Source organism: Lepisma saccharinum, chromosome 16 (genome assembly GCF_977018435.1).
Source record: "Lepisma saccharinum chromosome 16, izLepSacc3.1, whole genome shotgun sequence".
NCBI lineage: Eukaryota > Metazoa > Arthropoda > Insecta > Zygentoma > Lepismatidae > Lepisma > Lepisma saccharinum.
Genome location: NC_139244.1, coordinates 46,745,207 through 46,761,533, shown reverse-complemented (window position 1 = coordinate 46,761,533; position 16,327 = coordinate 46,745,207). Strand labels below are relative to the sequence as shown.

The following is a 16,327-nucleotide window of genomic DNA, read 5'->3' as shown; positions in this document are numbered from 1 at the left end:
CCTTAGTCACTATATTCAAAGTTCAAAGTTTATCCTAGAAGAGATTGATTTAACATAATTTATGCCTGGAGAAGTTAATCAGGGCAGAACCTGCAGCAAAACCAAAGTATGTACTGTAATATGATCCAATCAGTAACTGCACCCCTCTCCAATACATGTATACGTATGATATAGAAATGAGAGACTAGATTTTGAAAAATATGCGAGTGATCAGTCCTTGAAACCCAAATAATTTGCTTCTTCATGTGAAGAATTTGATACATCGCAATGCCACATGAAACGGTCAGTTGACTTGCATAGGCACCAAAATAGACTATTAGAATAATTAAATCAAGAAGACTTAGGTGGGCAGGCCATGTGGCATGAATGGGAGAGGAAAGAGGAGTTTACAGGATTCTTGTTGGGAAACCTGATGGTAAGAGACCTGTAGGAAGGCCAAGACGAAGATGGAGGGACAACTTTGAGATGGACCTAAGGGAAATCGGTAGGGATGGAATAGAGTATATAGATCTTGCTCAAGATAGGGAAAGATGGAAGGCCTGTGTTGCTCCAGCCATGAACCTTCAGGTTTAAGAAGGCTAGAGAGTTAGTTAGTTAGTTAGTTAGTTAGTTAGTTAGTTAGTTAGTTAGTTAGTTAGTTTAAGTCAACTGGTGTAATGTTAAGCTAGTACTTGGTAGTTTTTCATAACACCAAATATTAACTTTGTAGCTTATCAGTGGTGATTTATTCGTTCTTACTTTTTGGACTTTTTAACTACTGTGTTAATTTTAAAATACCAATGTTTCGGAGGCTGAATCTGCCTCCGTCTTCAGGGTAGAGTGTAGTCCGTTAAATCATATGGTGTCTATAAATGGTTGGCCTGGAGGATTATTGTTGGTGGCCAAGGCTCCACCTCGTCTGTCGGACACAAGGACCTCTATGTACATGAAGTTGCCAGGGAGGATTATCAGTGATCCAGGCTCCACTTCATCATGTGGCCATGTCAAGACTTACTTTTTGTGTGTAGGTTGCCAGGGAGGATTATGTTGCGGTGGCCCAGGCTTTACCTTGTCAAAGGATTGATGCTGTAGGATATCAACCCCAAAAAATAAAAAAACTCCTTCAGTGCCTCTTATGTGCTGACATGGCCACCTGACGAAGTGGAGCGTGGGCCACTGATAATCCTCCCCGGCAACTTCATGTACATAGAGGTCCTTGTGACCAACAGACGAGGTGGAGCCTTGGCCACCGACAATAATCCTCCAGGGCAACCATTTATAGACACCATATGATTTAACAGACTACACACTACCCTGAAGACGGAGGCAGATTCAGCCTATGAAACGTTGGTATTTTAAAATTAACACAGTGGTTTAAAGTCCAAAAAGTAAGAATTATCTTTGTAGTATTAATACACCAATCTTCAACAACTTTTCTTGTTTGCAACACAACAATATGTTTATTATTATAATAATAATAATAATTATTATTATTATTGCTGGCCTCCGTGGTAGTTGTTAGCACAGTACACTACACAAAGGATTCTGCATTTGAATCCCAGCCTGAGCATGGGTGTTCTTTGTGAGTGTCCCTTCATTAATTTCATCATATCATCACTCATCCTCATCTTTGCGATTAGCCAAAAGTGGCAGAAATGCGAAGTAAAATAAACCAAAACAATCTATCATCATCTTTATTATTATTATTAACCATCACTTTTCTGCCACTTGTGGCTAAGTGCGACAATGAAAATGAGTGATGATTAAATGAAACTGATGATGGGATACTCACATAGGAACATGAAGATGTTGGGACTCGCCACCTTAGATGGTCAGTTTGAGAGCCAACCACTTAGGCTGACCATTAACACTAGTAATTAACAAATAAAAGCAGAATAAAATGCTTACCATGATTCTTGGCCACTTCAAGAATAAGATAGCTGGTATAGAGGCAAAGGGCCCCCACCACCACCAAAAGAAACATCCCCATTATGAGACCAGACATCTGGATTCCCCAAGGCATTGTGAGTAAAGAGGAACCCACTATAGTATTCCATACTGCAAATCTACAGGGAGAGAAGACCACTTCAAGCAAACAGTATTTAATATAGTAACATGGAAAATACATTATTCAAAAGTTCTTACAAATAATGCCTGTTGTCTTGTATAAGGAGTAGGAGTAAGTCCTATAAAAGAAAAATATTAGTTGCAGTATATAAAATTACACAATATCCACAAATACATGGACACTTCTTGTCAAACATTATTGCTAACACTTCTGAGAACTAATGGTAAAATTGCATCCTATAATTGAATGCCATGTCCAGGGCCAGATTAAGATGAAATTGGGTTCGATGCTGTATCTTCGGTGAACAATAAACACAATGACATTATAGTTATGTCACAGCGCAAAGAATAATAGTAACTGTATAATAAGTAACGCTGTGTCTAGGCGTCCGAAATTGGGGCTCCAAATTTCATTCTAATATTTATTTTCAGGTTAATATAGCAAAAGAAAACTGTTCAGCTTTCGGAAAATTCTCGTCTGTTTTCATCTGGGCCTATTTCAGGAATGGGACTAATGCTGCAGCATCAATAGCACCCACCGTAATCCGTCACTGGCCATGTTGTGATTCGTTGTGATTTTTTAAATCCTTTTTTGTATGCTTTGTATCCCACTTTAATCCCCCTACCCCCGGCCCCATGTTCTGTAGCATAGCCACAAATTTTGTTAAGGGGAGGGTACAGCCGGAAGTGGAAACAAGGGCCCCACCAATTCCATGGTGAGTCCCTCTTCTCTTGAGTTATAGAGGATTTCTCAAACATTTTGTCTTCTACCACAGTCATGGTAATTTTGTACATTTTAGAGATATGAACTTTTCAAATGTCGGACCTGAAAAATTTTAAAACTTTAATTAGAATATAGGGGCCCTTATTTAATTCTGCAGTGAGATCCCAAAGCCAGTATCACTGCCATTGAATACAATTTATTTTCTTACAGTTAGTCATTATGATTATTTTTTTTTTTAGGAAAGCTGGAAAATAGGTCCACTAATGCATGTGTGACAATATGGTCATGGAGTTCTAAAATGTTTCGTCTAAACTATACATACTAAACATCTCAAACTAAGCTACCAAGACACTTGTCAAGTTTTTGTTTGGATGTGATGTGAGTTCTATGTGGGTTCCCTTTACTGTCTTGGCGAAATAGTAAAATTTAAATACCTACATTTTTAATATTAAATACTGTATCGATGTTACTCAGTACTGGTAAACCAGTTAATAATTACATTATTGTTTTCAAACAGTTTCCAATTAATAAAATGTTACTTTCTAAATACTTTACACAGATGGGCACCAACTATATTAACAATTACAATATCACTTTTCTCATTATGTACACTTAGATTTTTATTTTCAAATTTTTAAAATTCTCTATCAAATATAACAGAACATTTTAATTTCTTTATGAAAGTTAATACCTTTATTGCATTTTGAAATTAGTTATCCTGAGGTTTTGTGAATAAAAAAACATTATTGTACTTGACAAAATATAAGACCATCCATTATATCTGTAGATCATCTCTAAAACATAAATTATTTTCAAAATAATTTAAAATAATACAGTGATTAAGAAATTGTTGACGCAATCATACAATTAGTGCAAAATGTTAACTAAAATCAGTGGGAGGGATTTGGATCTATTAAAACCTCTTCTTATATGCAGCCCCTAATCAGCCATGCACTGACATAAGCTAGTGGGGTTATCAAAATAATAGATTATAAAGCCGCAATACTGACACTAAATTGAAGAGTAATGAAAACAGATATAGATTACTGGAGGAGGCAGAGCTTCGGTTAAAACAATGATTCGCAGAGACTGTTGCATGAGTCACACTTGATCGGTAATGACTAGAAATGGAACACTGCTTAGCAGAGGTGCCAAATTAAGATAAATTTGGAGGGTAGGAGGACAAGATCGACATAAACAATACTTTATAAATGTAAATATACATAAAATGTGTGAAGGTTTTATAGTGATAGTTTTAACAAATGATAGACAGCATGGGGGGTAACAACAGTTTTAGAAGTGTTTTCCAAATTTTACCTTTACCAAATTTGTACAGTTTTCTTTTTCCTGACAAATGACATGATTTGACGAGGCTATGGCATATTTCGGATAGCGGAGAAAAGAACTTGAAGAAGGAAACAGTTGTTTCCGAAACGTCGTTGCTCAAAATAGATACTCATTTCACGTAAGTAACAAAGTTTTGTATTTTTAATTTATTGAAAATACGAATTAATATAAAATGTGTCCTTCTACATAAATTTGGGGGGGCTATGCTGCTTAGATATTTGCAGGACAAGAGAGGGAATTCACAGATAATTGACATAAACGTGTCAACAAAACTTTAAAAGTATGTTTGAACTGTTTAGAATATATAGTTATACTAGGGTGATCAACTTTTGACCATGAATTTAGATTTCCAACTTTCTGCATTGAATTTAAGAGACATTTAGCAGCGAAAATTTTTGCACACTTTGGTGCCACAGAAAATATTTTTTTAAAAAAATAATTTAAATTTTATATAATATACAGGCCATAATGAAGAATAAGAATTTACAAACTTGCCTTTTTCTTAGTCCTAACTTATATGTATTTGTCCACTTGTGCAGCAGGACCAATCATTTTTTTTTTAATCTTCCTATGCACGTTTCGAAAACAACTATACTTGTAGTTAAATGCTACCTTCAGTTCTGACTTAAATATTTCTAAGCTGCTTGATTTCTCTGATCGATCCATTTACTGATCATCAGTAAACAAATTCTTTCAGTGTGGGCATTTGAGGCTGGGATACTCAAAGTAAAGTCTAAGACCTTACTTTAGCACACAAATTTGTTATTTCTTAAATTACGGAAAATATTGACCATCTTTAATTTTCTTTTAAATTTCACAATCTTAATTGTCAATGAAATATACGGGAGTAATAGAATGTCAATACGAGAGCCAGAAGGATCCTACAAATTTAATGCTAATACGGAAGTTCCCAGGAAATATGTATTGGTCACCTTAAGTTAATCAAACAACAATTTCATGAAACTTCACTGTCTTGACAGACATGCATTGCAGTTCTACAATGAAGCATCAAATAAAAATCTCCAGTATGTTACTCTTCTTGAAAAAGGTACACATTGTTGCATTATACAAAAACTTCAGGTTGTATCTTTATTAAAGATAAAAAAATACATATCTCAGTACTGTAAAACACAAATGACAGTTAGAAACAAGCAACACATCAAAAGTACATTCACCACAAGAAGCACAGAAGAAATACAAGAACCAGTGAAAGGTTTCTGTCAAGTAGTGATGAAATCCAACCACACCATCAGAATATAGTTGCAAGAAGTTGAAAGTTGAAATAAGCTGAGTTTGGAGAAACACAGGCAAAGCTTCTAAGAAGAAAAAACACTAGAAGCGATGAGATGTGCTGTACAGAGAACTCAACTGAATTCATAACCCACCTTACAGAGAAAGAATCTCATTTTAATTCTCACACTTCATACATGTATATTTTATCCCATTGTAAGATGCCTTTAATGTATGCCACTCTGAAAAGATAAAAATTCATGTTCACGGTTCATTGGAGAAAAGATTGCAACATGAATGGAAGCATTTATACTTAATATTATTTACACTTCTAAAGTTATAAATATATATATATATACGCCAATTTTTTTTATGTTTAGGTACATTACATATTTTATATACATTTCATAATATATCACTAAAGTTACTCTATTCAGAATTATTTCAGGTAAAATCCTGTCCAAAAACATCATCAGCTTTTCCAATCTCATCTGAAATGGTCATCTGTTATCTTAGTCTTAATGTAGCATGGTGATTGCCACCGAATTTTCAACTATAAGTGAGGGAAGGGGGAGCTGCAACCAGCTGCTTGTCATGTAATCCTGCCACTGCATTGCCAAACTGTGTGGCATTCGTCAATGCATCGTCCTCATCTCTATTCAGTGCCAAGTGTTCGTATTAGAGTGCTGCAGCAAGAAGTTTTCGCTTCAGCACCCAATAGTTCACATGGAGGATGCTAGATAGCATGAGAGCTGTGACCTGTGGTTGTAAAGGTAGTTACAAAGCTCTTACAAGTGAGTAATGCTCGACCAGGCAAATTGAGTGTCATACACTCGAAGCCACTTAGTACTACATGTAATTGTAATTTGTCTGAGACTTTGATGTCATCATCCACATTCCTTCCACATCTGTGTCAAAAGTCAACAGCTCCCAAGTTTTAGGAACGAAGGGGAGTTTTATTGCTTCGGCCGGGAGTGTAATGTACGGTAGGCACTATGATTACATATTGTGCATTCTTCTTGTAACATATAAATATCTGTTATCATCAAAAGCGGTAAGGAGTTTGTAGTAAGGAATGATGTCAGCAGCAGTCAATTAATATGTCAAGAGATGTTTTAGAAGATACAGAAAGAAACTGTAGTATTTGTCTATTTCTAAAATTAGTATTTTATATTAACTTAATGACCACCACCCTCACACACACATAATTTACCTTCATTTAATCTTGGTTCACAAAGTCCCTCTGTTAACACATGAGACTCCCTGGGGATCAATTCTGGCTACGGGCCTGACATTTACAAGTTCAAAATATTGATTAATATTAGTGGGCGAATTTTCCACTCTACTTATAAGCATAAATGTATCAGAGTCTTGCTTGAAAATATTCAAAAATTACATCCATCCCCAATCCACTGAATAACTAACATAAATGTTCTCCATGTAGGAAGCCCAGGAGGCAAAAAATTCCCGATTACGACTACCAATGAAATCGTCCCAGCCGAATTTTTTGCTCACATTGCTTGATTCATTCTTCATTGTCTCGCTACATTATTTCTCACAGATCACACACAGATGAATAAACTGCTCGTTAGAAAATAGGCTCAAACAAGACTGACATCTACATAAGGAGGTACTCAATATGAAAATATCTACATCGGGGCTGTTTTAATTAAATGTTTAGAGGTATAACAACACACAATTCTTTTAGATTTTGCCGTGCTCGTTGTTGACCATGGAAACGGACGTTGCTAGGGAACTTAAAGAAAGTTCATTTTCACCCCGAAAACTTCTGCAAGTGAACTATGCTAGACTTTTCGAATTTTAAAATATGAGCTTCAGAATTTATTACAGAGGCGAGGTATGAATTTGAGGTGAATGACGGAAAACAATTATATTTCAATTACGTTTAAATATGTGAAAATGACAAAAGACGTAGTAATGATTGCTTTTCCAAATTTAGTGTCGCTATTGAATTTGTTTAAATAAAACATCAAACTAATTATCTTGAAACGGTTATTACTTACTCAGTTTATTATTAAGAAAATGGGCAATAATATTTTGAATATTTGTACCATATTAGAGCCCATACACACATAACGTTACTTTCCAAATAAGCAAACCACATCGGCGAACGCACGAGACGTATAATCTGGTGTATAATCACAAAGTACATTTTTTCACACAATATTGGCACAAAATCAATGGAATCTTCGAATTTTGTATAAATTCCAGGATAATTAATTGTGCGAGAAAAGGCAAATAAGTCACAAACTGCGATTTTTTTGTTGCTTTCATTTAAGTAACCCTAAATCAGAGAAAATATTAGAAGTATAATTTTATAGTGAGCATGTGTAAAGATTCTAAACAGTGATAATCCAACTTGTATATCATATCTGTAACGTTTGTTACTAAAAGAATAACCATAATTAATTGTCTGTTGTAAAATTGCATTTTTTGACAAGTGTTTTTTCTAGAACAGCCTAGAATTTGATTCTGCGAAAAAGTGGGGTAGGATTTTTGTGGACCCCCTAACGATCAAGATGCCGGAAAAGTATACTGCTATAGTTAAATAAAATCAGACACTTTCCGATACCGAAACATCGACATCCCGGATTCGAGTTCCCTCTCCCCAATATGCTTCCGGTCAGCGGCATCCCGGATCTTCATTTGAAATATAGCAACCCTACGTATGAATGTTCTTTCATCAATTTCGTAATCATCCTCCTCTTCGTCGAAATCAGCCAAAAGTGCCACATAAGCGGCGCTAAATACCGAAAATACAAATAGCAAAGTGTAATTTGCGGCTGACAGAGAGTTCTACGCTTTTCAGCAGAGGAAAACGACATCACATGCAGCCCCACTTAGAAGGTTTCGTCTGAAGACCTACGTATTGGTAGGGTGGCGGGGAGGAAGAATTTCGGTTCGGACGAGGAAATGAAACCATTACGATGTTATTAAACAGGTTGTGCCTGACAACTCTATAAAGAGAGAAAACTGTACACACGCAATTCATTTCAAAATGTCACTTCCTCATTTCCCGGAGTAATTATATCAGTTTACATTACTGCCAGTCTTGACATGGAAAACGCGCTACGTATTCTAGCTTTGTGTGGAGATACACACCCTGGAGTAATCGAGCATCCTTGTACGTAGGCAACCCGCACAAGACTAATGCGCGCCGGGTCGTCGTATATCTAAGGATAGGCAATCATCCTGTAAATCCAACCAGAAGGTCGATAGCGATATTTACAAACAAAGGAACATAGTTTCCAAATGAAGAAGTGCCAAAATAATGAAACAATAACAATCAATTTAGATATGCAATTCCCGCGCCAGGCATGGTATAGGAAGGAAGAGTTTACATGATACCTAGTGGTACGAGAAAAATACGAAGATGAAAGGCAATGTCCAGATGGAAAGGTAAGAGGTAAAGCTAGTTCCTGCACACATTGACACGTACTGTGAAGGCATATGGAGAATGTGCACGTACGGCCCCACACATTCATAGTATCGGCCATATGTGATGTGATCAACACCACGCTCGGGCCACCTTTACTCCCCAACCACAGAGTTGCCCCTGGTACCCATTTCTTAGAGGCTGTGCGAACCCTAGAGACGCTTGAAATATTCCCACCCGAATCACCCATCCAGGGAATCGAACCCGGGTCTCCCGGAGGCAGTCAGACGCCATACTGTGGTGAATTAATTTGATTAATTCGCCACAAGCTCCTTTTTACCTCCCCCTCCTTTTTGCACTCTGGACTCGATGATGTTTTTCGTTGTTGAGTTTACGCCACCTGTTGTGTCTTTCAAGTAACTTCTTCCTTTTCCGCGTGACTGCGTACTCCTTTTCTATTGGTCGGGAGTGCCTTTGCCTTAATTCACCACACCACCACGGCTCTAATGCCGAGATGGACCTGACAGAATAGAAGAAGTGTCAAGGTTGCATTGATTTTTTCCAGAATAGGGATGAACGTTCGGAATTGCAATGTAGTGCATGGCAGTGCTGTTCATAGATGATGATTTAATATTAGGGCTGAGCCAATACCACTTTCAACCGATACCACACCGATAACTATGCTTGAAAATTTTAACAATTACAGGTTGTTCCACATATTAATTAGCTAATATTGCACTCCAATTATAATACATAAAATATTCAAATATTACATCAGAACACAAAAATACCTGTCATGTAATCACAAAATAGTTTTCACATAATATTGTTACACTCCTGTTCAGATAAAGTGGCACATATTTCGACTGTTAAACCTTACTAAGTGTGTCGCACTTCATGTGAACAGGAGTGTACAAAATCTATGGAAACTTCGAATTTTGCATAACCTCCAGGATAATTAGACTGACAAAGCGTCACGCGGCAGTTTTGCGGATCCGTGAACGATCACCGGGGAAATATCGGCCGATATCGCCAAATAAAATCTAACGCTAACCGATACTTTCCGATACCGATCTCAGCCCTAATTAATATACTGGAAACTTCTGCTGGAATGTATATATCGAATTTGCCAGTCGCATGTCATTCAATCACCCCTTTCCGGATGCCAAAGCATGCAGGCGAGTCTTGCGTCAAAAACCCTTCGGTCCTGTTTCCTGTTACACTGTCGGCAGGTGGAGGAACTTCCAGATGTTACCAAGAGTGACATGAAGTCACATCCTTCGGTGGCGTTAAGGTATTGGTCCCTATTGATCCGACAACCGCTTCTTCATCCCTTGTCTATTTCAGAAGAGCGATCGGCTATAAGTCAGAGGCGCCACGCGACCCTGCCAATGAACCTTCCGTGCGGCACGATCTCTGCTGGGGGTCAGAGGCCTCGCTCGGCAGTCCCAATGCGGAGGTTTCATGTTTCATTCACTGGAATAGGCTTCGCACGCACGAACTTATTCTGCAGCAGAAGTGAGTCGATGGTCCCTGCTGCAGACACGCACAGAGCACGATAAAAACCGAGCAAGGTAAGGGAAGCCAAACAAGGGTGCCCAGCCACATGCATTCAGTGTTTTATTTATAGTGTCATGAATGTCAGATTTCAGCCAATGGTACTTTCTTTCCCGGTTATTTTGCGCCGTTTTTCTGTCTTCGTTTCATTGCAACTATGGGGAATTATGATAAGCTCATGAAAAATTAAAAGGGAAGGGGGGGGGGGCAAGTAAGACTGTCTCCACCCGCATACATTTGAGGGTATGCGCTTTTTTGTCCTGGTTCCTTAAAATATACCAGGACGTCAGTTGCGTGAATTTACGGTTTCCCCGCCTTTACATTTCTTATTTATTAGTTTAATTTTACAATACATAACAAAATACATAGTACATGACATATAAAGAATGATACGAAACATTATTATTTGATGTGAACCTTTTTTTTTTACATAATTCTTTGTTTGTGCTTAAAACAGCTATTCTGTTGAGTTGAGTTGATGTTGAGTTTTAAGTCTACTAGGAAGGCTAATAGGGACTGGACCTACAATTTAAAGTGGGATCCGAACCACTTGTGCCTCCACCGGGAATCGAACCCGGGACCCCTTGCTTACAAGGCGACGACGGCATCGGGGAGGCCCTCTTGCTATTCTGGCCACCAGAACAGCGTTATTAACATCGTTGGTAATTTTTTTCAGTCTGTATCTGCGACGGCGTGTTTTTTTTTGTTTTTTTTCTTCTTTGGTGGGAACAAAAAGGAAAGAAAACCGAAGCCTATTACATTTATTTTGGAAACCAGAACCAGCAGAGTATTGAAAATTCTGTTCCTTAGCTGACTTTTATGGGGTGCAATTACATCTAATACCCCCCGTGTCTTCCGCGCATTCTGGCATCCCAGAACGGTTAGAACGCAGCCCCTGCACTCGGTCGCAATCAACCCTTAATGCTCATATTATGCAGAGGAGGTGCTAGGTGATATCGTCTTTCTTGCTTCTTTCTTCGCAATTACCTACGGTGCGGGAAAGAGAACGTAGCATTCTTTGGCATTTTTCTTGGTACAGCGACTGCGACCGTGCAACGCCCGCGAAAAGTACATGATGAAACAAAAATGATAGCTACGGCCCTGCCTTATTCAGGGTTCGAACTTGTGACCTCTGGCTTCCTAGCGCGTTACGTTTACCTCCGGTTTCAGCTATTGACGCCCGAAACCTTTGTACAGGAGTGCGCAATGTTAATGCAGGGTGTCCAAAAATTCATGCAACAAAGATTTTGAACGTACGTAACTTTTCTACAAAAAGCGATAGGCACATGAATCTTACACTGGGTATGAACTTTGTCCGTGTGGATATTTTTTAAACATTAAATAAGAATATCGTGCTGTACATGAACGTTCAGTGTGGGGAAAAGTTACTAAGGTGAAGACACAAACACGAATAAAAAAAAATAGCTGTGGAGTCGCTTGCAAAAAAAAAATCGATGCGTATCCATGGTCTGTGGGTATTTAAAGAATTGATGAAAGATCGGTCAATTCTTACGCATTTTGTACTTTACAGACGATTTATGGGTTTAATTATGGCAAATTCATAAACAAGTAAGTTTTTTAACGAAATTACGAGGTGCACTGGCAACATTGGTCGTGCCAGACGGTAGTATACCAAGTGTGCTGGACAACTGACTGTTATTCAATCAGTATCCAGATGAAACAAAATATGTTAAATTTATAGCATATAAATCTAATCTACATAATAAATAACACGTGGCGCAATAGCCCTTCAGGGCCAGGGCCTATCACGTGCCTCAGCAGAGGTGGACGATCATTCAACCAGTTACGGGGTGACGTGTGGTCAACACGATGAACCCCCAGTCGTTGCATGTTTCCATGACCGGGCTATGCTACTCATTCGTAGTTCCTATTGGTTAATGGCATGGCAGCTGTACAGGAATCTTGCACGTAGGAATATACTGAATGTGATAAAGCACTATAGTACTCAACGTAGCTGTTATGTTGAAGTTGTGGAACGGTGTAACCTTACATTACGAGCTATACAGCTACACCCAATATGTGCATGGGGAAAATACCACCAGAAGTAACACACAGTAAAGGAACTGTTTCTAAGAAGTTTTGTTGATATAAACTTTGTTCTTTCAGTGAATGGAGAATATATATATGTGATACAAAACAGGCTTACGGTGCTAGAAAACAATTACACATATCCTTGGTGGTAATCAACGACCTTAAGAAACCCACCAGGGCCAGATGGCGTGACTAATCCTAGAGGAACTTGGAGACAAGATGCATTCTCATGATTCATTCCCGCCTATGTTGAAATCCGAAAGGAAGGATGACGCGGATGTCCGTTCTTCTGATTGCATTTGCAAGCGTGTGCAGCGGCCGGCAGATCTTCCTGGTCCATCAACGGTGCACTAGGCGTAGAAAATGTCGTTAGCAGCATCTGGAAAGGATCGCTCTATGACTAACGGTTTCCAAGGAAGCTGGAGACCTTTCATCTCAACAGCGACAATGGTGGATCTTGTTCAGGAGATCCATATTGATATTCTAAAGATTGTAAATTCTGCATTACATCCGAGGCAAGGTTTCGAAACTGGACTGCGACATATTCCTTGTTTTGACCCTGTCAATAAATAGCTGCTGACTTTGGCCAGCGGTCCAGTTCGTTGTAGCTTATCTAGTTTCTTCGAGATGAACAACAAAGCATCCGAGGCACCACACAATGTTGAAAATAAAGAAACCACTAATTTTAGTTCATATCAGAGATGGCATCGTATATATGACAAGGGCGTATCAATACAACATCCAAACAATGGACGGCGTTAAATTGGTTAAAAGGAAAGTAAATGAAATACAAGGCAATGGAATTTTTTTTACTAAGCAAACCGTGATAGAATGTATTCAGTTGGGTTCTAAGAAGAGGGGTTGGGCATCAGAGGTATCGTACAATTGTTTGTCGTGTAATACCTAGTTTTGCTAAATGTGCGGACATGGCCAGTACGTAATCTAGTATGAAAACTATTACCGATCGGGGGGAGGGGGGAGCGGATATGTGTGAAACCATGGAAGAGAAAACCCCCGGAAAATATGCGAACTAAAATCCACCCCCACTTGTTTCTGACCCTGTGAACGGCGGCAGACGAGAATCTGGGGGAAATCCTTCTTTTCCTCTGCTGTTACCACGTTGCCTCACAGCTGTTCTCTGACAGATGGAATTCTGGCGGACCTGAAAAACGCGACGTTCAGGGTGGCGCGGTCAGTGGTTGAAAAGAATGGATAGCGTTCTTGACGATTCCCGATTTAAATAATTAATAACAATAAAATCTATTGTCATGGTTGTGATTCTTACTATGTGATAGTAAATATTACCATCTAAGAAACAGATTATATCTTTAATTTAATTATCAATTATAATTATATCCTTAGAGACAGTGGCGGCGATTGGGGGGACCAGGCCAGAGGTGCTAACTTAAGATAAATTTGGGGGGCAAGGTTCGCATAAACAATATTTATGTAAATAAATAACCTGTCAAATATACACACAGCTTACATTTTAAAAAGAAAGAATGATTTGAAGAGGTTTTCTCGGGCAATCAGCCAGGTGATTTCCGGATAGGCTTTCGAGAGCTAACGTCACTCTCATCTTCAGGGATTGAAGGGAATCCCTGAAGATGAGAGTGACGTTAGCTCTCGAAAGCTCGCTTTGTAGCTTGATTGACCCGAAACATGTTAACATTCTTTTCTCGCTTCGTTGTCAAAAAATTTAACAACATTCGAAATCACCTCTCGGCTCTCAATATGTACGGTTTTGCCCTTCATTTCTGTACAAACAACATACACAACAGACGCACTCGAACTCAATGCAGGGTCGGCGGAAAGGGGGGGGGGGGTCGAACCGTGCCACTGCCCAGAGCGGCAAATTTTCAGGGCGGCAAAAATTGAAGAGAAGAAAAAAATAAGCCTATGGAAAACTTGAAAGTTATAATATTATAACTTGGCAGTTAATATATGCCAACCCACAGTTTTGAAGGAACATATCAGTAGTCTCACTTTAAAACCAAGTGCCACAAATTGGGAAAGCAAATTCGATGCCTTAACTTCGTTGAGATAAAGCGAAATGATTGGACACAAACACGAGGGAATAGGCTCTATATAGTCGACACTACATCACCGGAGTATTTCAAATGAAAATATTTTCGTGTTTCGAAAATCATAATCGTCTAACGCACATGTGTTGACTATATTTAAAAATTGAAACTGCTTATAATCATCCAGAATTCCAAAAATTATAATTTAATGTAATCGCTGTAAATTTTATTAGTAAAATAAAGTCTTTTTTTGAACTACACGCAAAATTTAATAATAAAATACAATAACTGTGCATTTCAGTGTTTTAACTGTTGTGCTGGATATGCAATCGAATAGCATTAATAAATATATAATAATAATACATTTCGAATAAAATTTATTTATTTCATTAGTTTAGTAATTATTTATTGTATAACATTTATAACAGTTGTAATTACTATTATTATTATTTCTACTATTCTACTCTTATTACTGGCCTTTATACTTTACAAAAAATTCTGACGACGCTCTCTCTAAGCCATACGGTATGTGTTTGAATACAAAATGTCGAAAATTATTCATTTTACTGTTGTAAAATTGAAGTATTTCAATTTTCATAATTTATGTAAGGTTTATTTCAACCTGCACAAGTCTTCGCACGAAAGTGTTGGTAGAAGATCCACATTGTCTTGGAAAATGTTAGTATTTTGTCCCTTTATATCTGCATCTGGAATTAACCATTTTTCCCCAGATACTTTCGTTTATATCTATCGCTTTCAAATTTCAAGCGATCCAGTCGGTATGGGATCTTTTGTTACAATATGCTCGAAGATAATCTGTATCCCACTTGTTTACATTGGGAATTTGGTCAAACCGGAAGTTCTTTCTCCGCCATCGATAATCGAATTGCCTGATCTATTATTATTTTTACTCAGGAAGAACCCCCATATCACCATGTCATGAAGGCACACTTAGGGCATGTGGGATAGGGCCACACACATTCTCGATCTCGGCCATTTTGGAGGTGATGTGATCAGCACCATTCTCCGGCCGCTTTTACCTCCCAGGGTTGCCCCAGGTACCCATTGATTTGAGGCTGGGTGGACCCCATAGCCGCTTTATGCGAGGACAACGCAGGAAAGAATTCAGATCTTACATCACCCACGCGGGAGATCACCGAATATTGCATGTAATTCTTTTAAAAATCCAATAGTATTGAAATAGCGTAACAAGTCTCAATATTTATTTTATAGTTTGATGTTTTACTTAGGAATATATCGATTTTCAATTTCCCTTTCTGCGTAATGACAGGGGGGGGGTCGAAACGGAGAGCACCTGCCGCCACCGCCCAGGGCGGCAAAATGACTAGCGCCGGCCCTGACTCAGTGACCTTTCGTCCATGTAAGTTTGGCAACATTGAAAGGGTGTTAGAAATCTAGGAGTCCTTTCTACCCCCCACCTCCCACCCGACCCCACCCTCCAACAAACAAGTTGCCCACAGGACAGCAGCGCCAGAGAGACTTTCTCATCTTCACTGAGCAATACGTAAAGACCGCTAACCAACGATTGTATGGCCTACCATCGTCAATTGGTACTTACACAAATCTGACCAAGACTCCATAAGGTAGAGTTACCAGACACTCCTCTTTTCAGTGTTGCCATATGATGGAAATTCAGGGAAAAGGGGGAAGAAGATAAATTGATACGTTCTAAACACAATTACTTCACGCGTCGTATTATTTTACTATTAATATTAACTTAATAATACTCAGCGGTGAACGATGAGACTCGGTGAAGTACACAGACTCCTCTCAGGTACAGGGATAGTGTTAGGCAAAGACAATTTTCACAGCACAGAGAAATAAAACCACATTACTGCAGTATGTATAAACTGAAAGGTTTTATTCTTTATTTATTGCAATTATAGTGCAAATATACTTGAGACGAAGGCGAGGATTTTGCTTTGTCGA

The 16,327-nt window shown here is 38.5% G+C and overlaps 1 protein-coding gene across 1 annotated transcript in view; it reads right to left on the bottom strand.

Annotated features, from left to right (window-relative positions):
• Positions 1-16,327, bottom strand: part of LOC146000457 (neutral amino acid transporter 9-like) — a 161,934-nt gene that overhangs the window by 25,455 nt on the left and 120,152 nt on the right. The window contains exon 6 of the mRNA XM_083138115.1: positions 1,888-2,045. Coding sequence (XP_082994241.1) covers positions 1,888-2,045 — 158 coding nt within the window. The remainder of the gene's footprint in view (positions 1-1,887; positions 2,046-16,327) is intronic.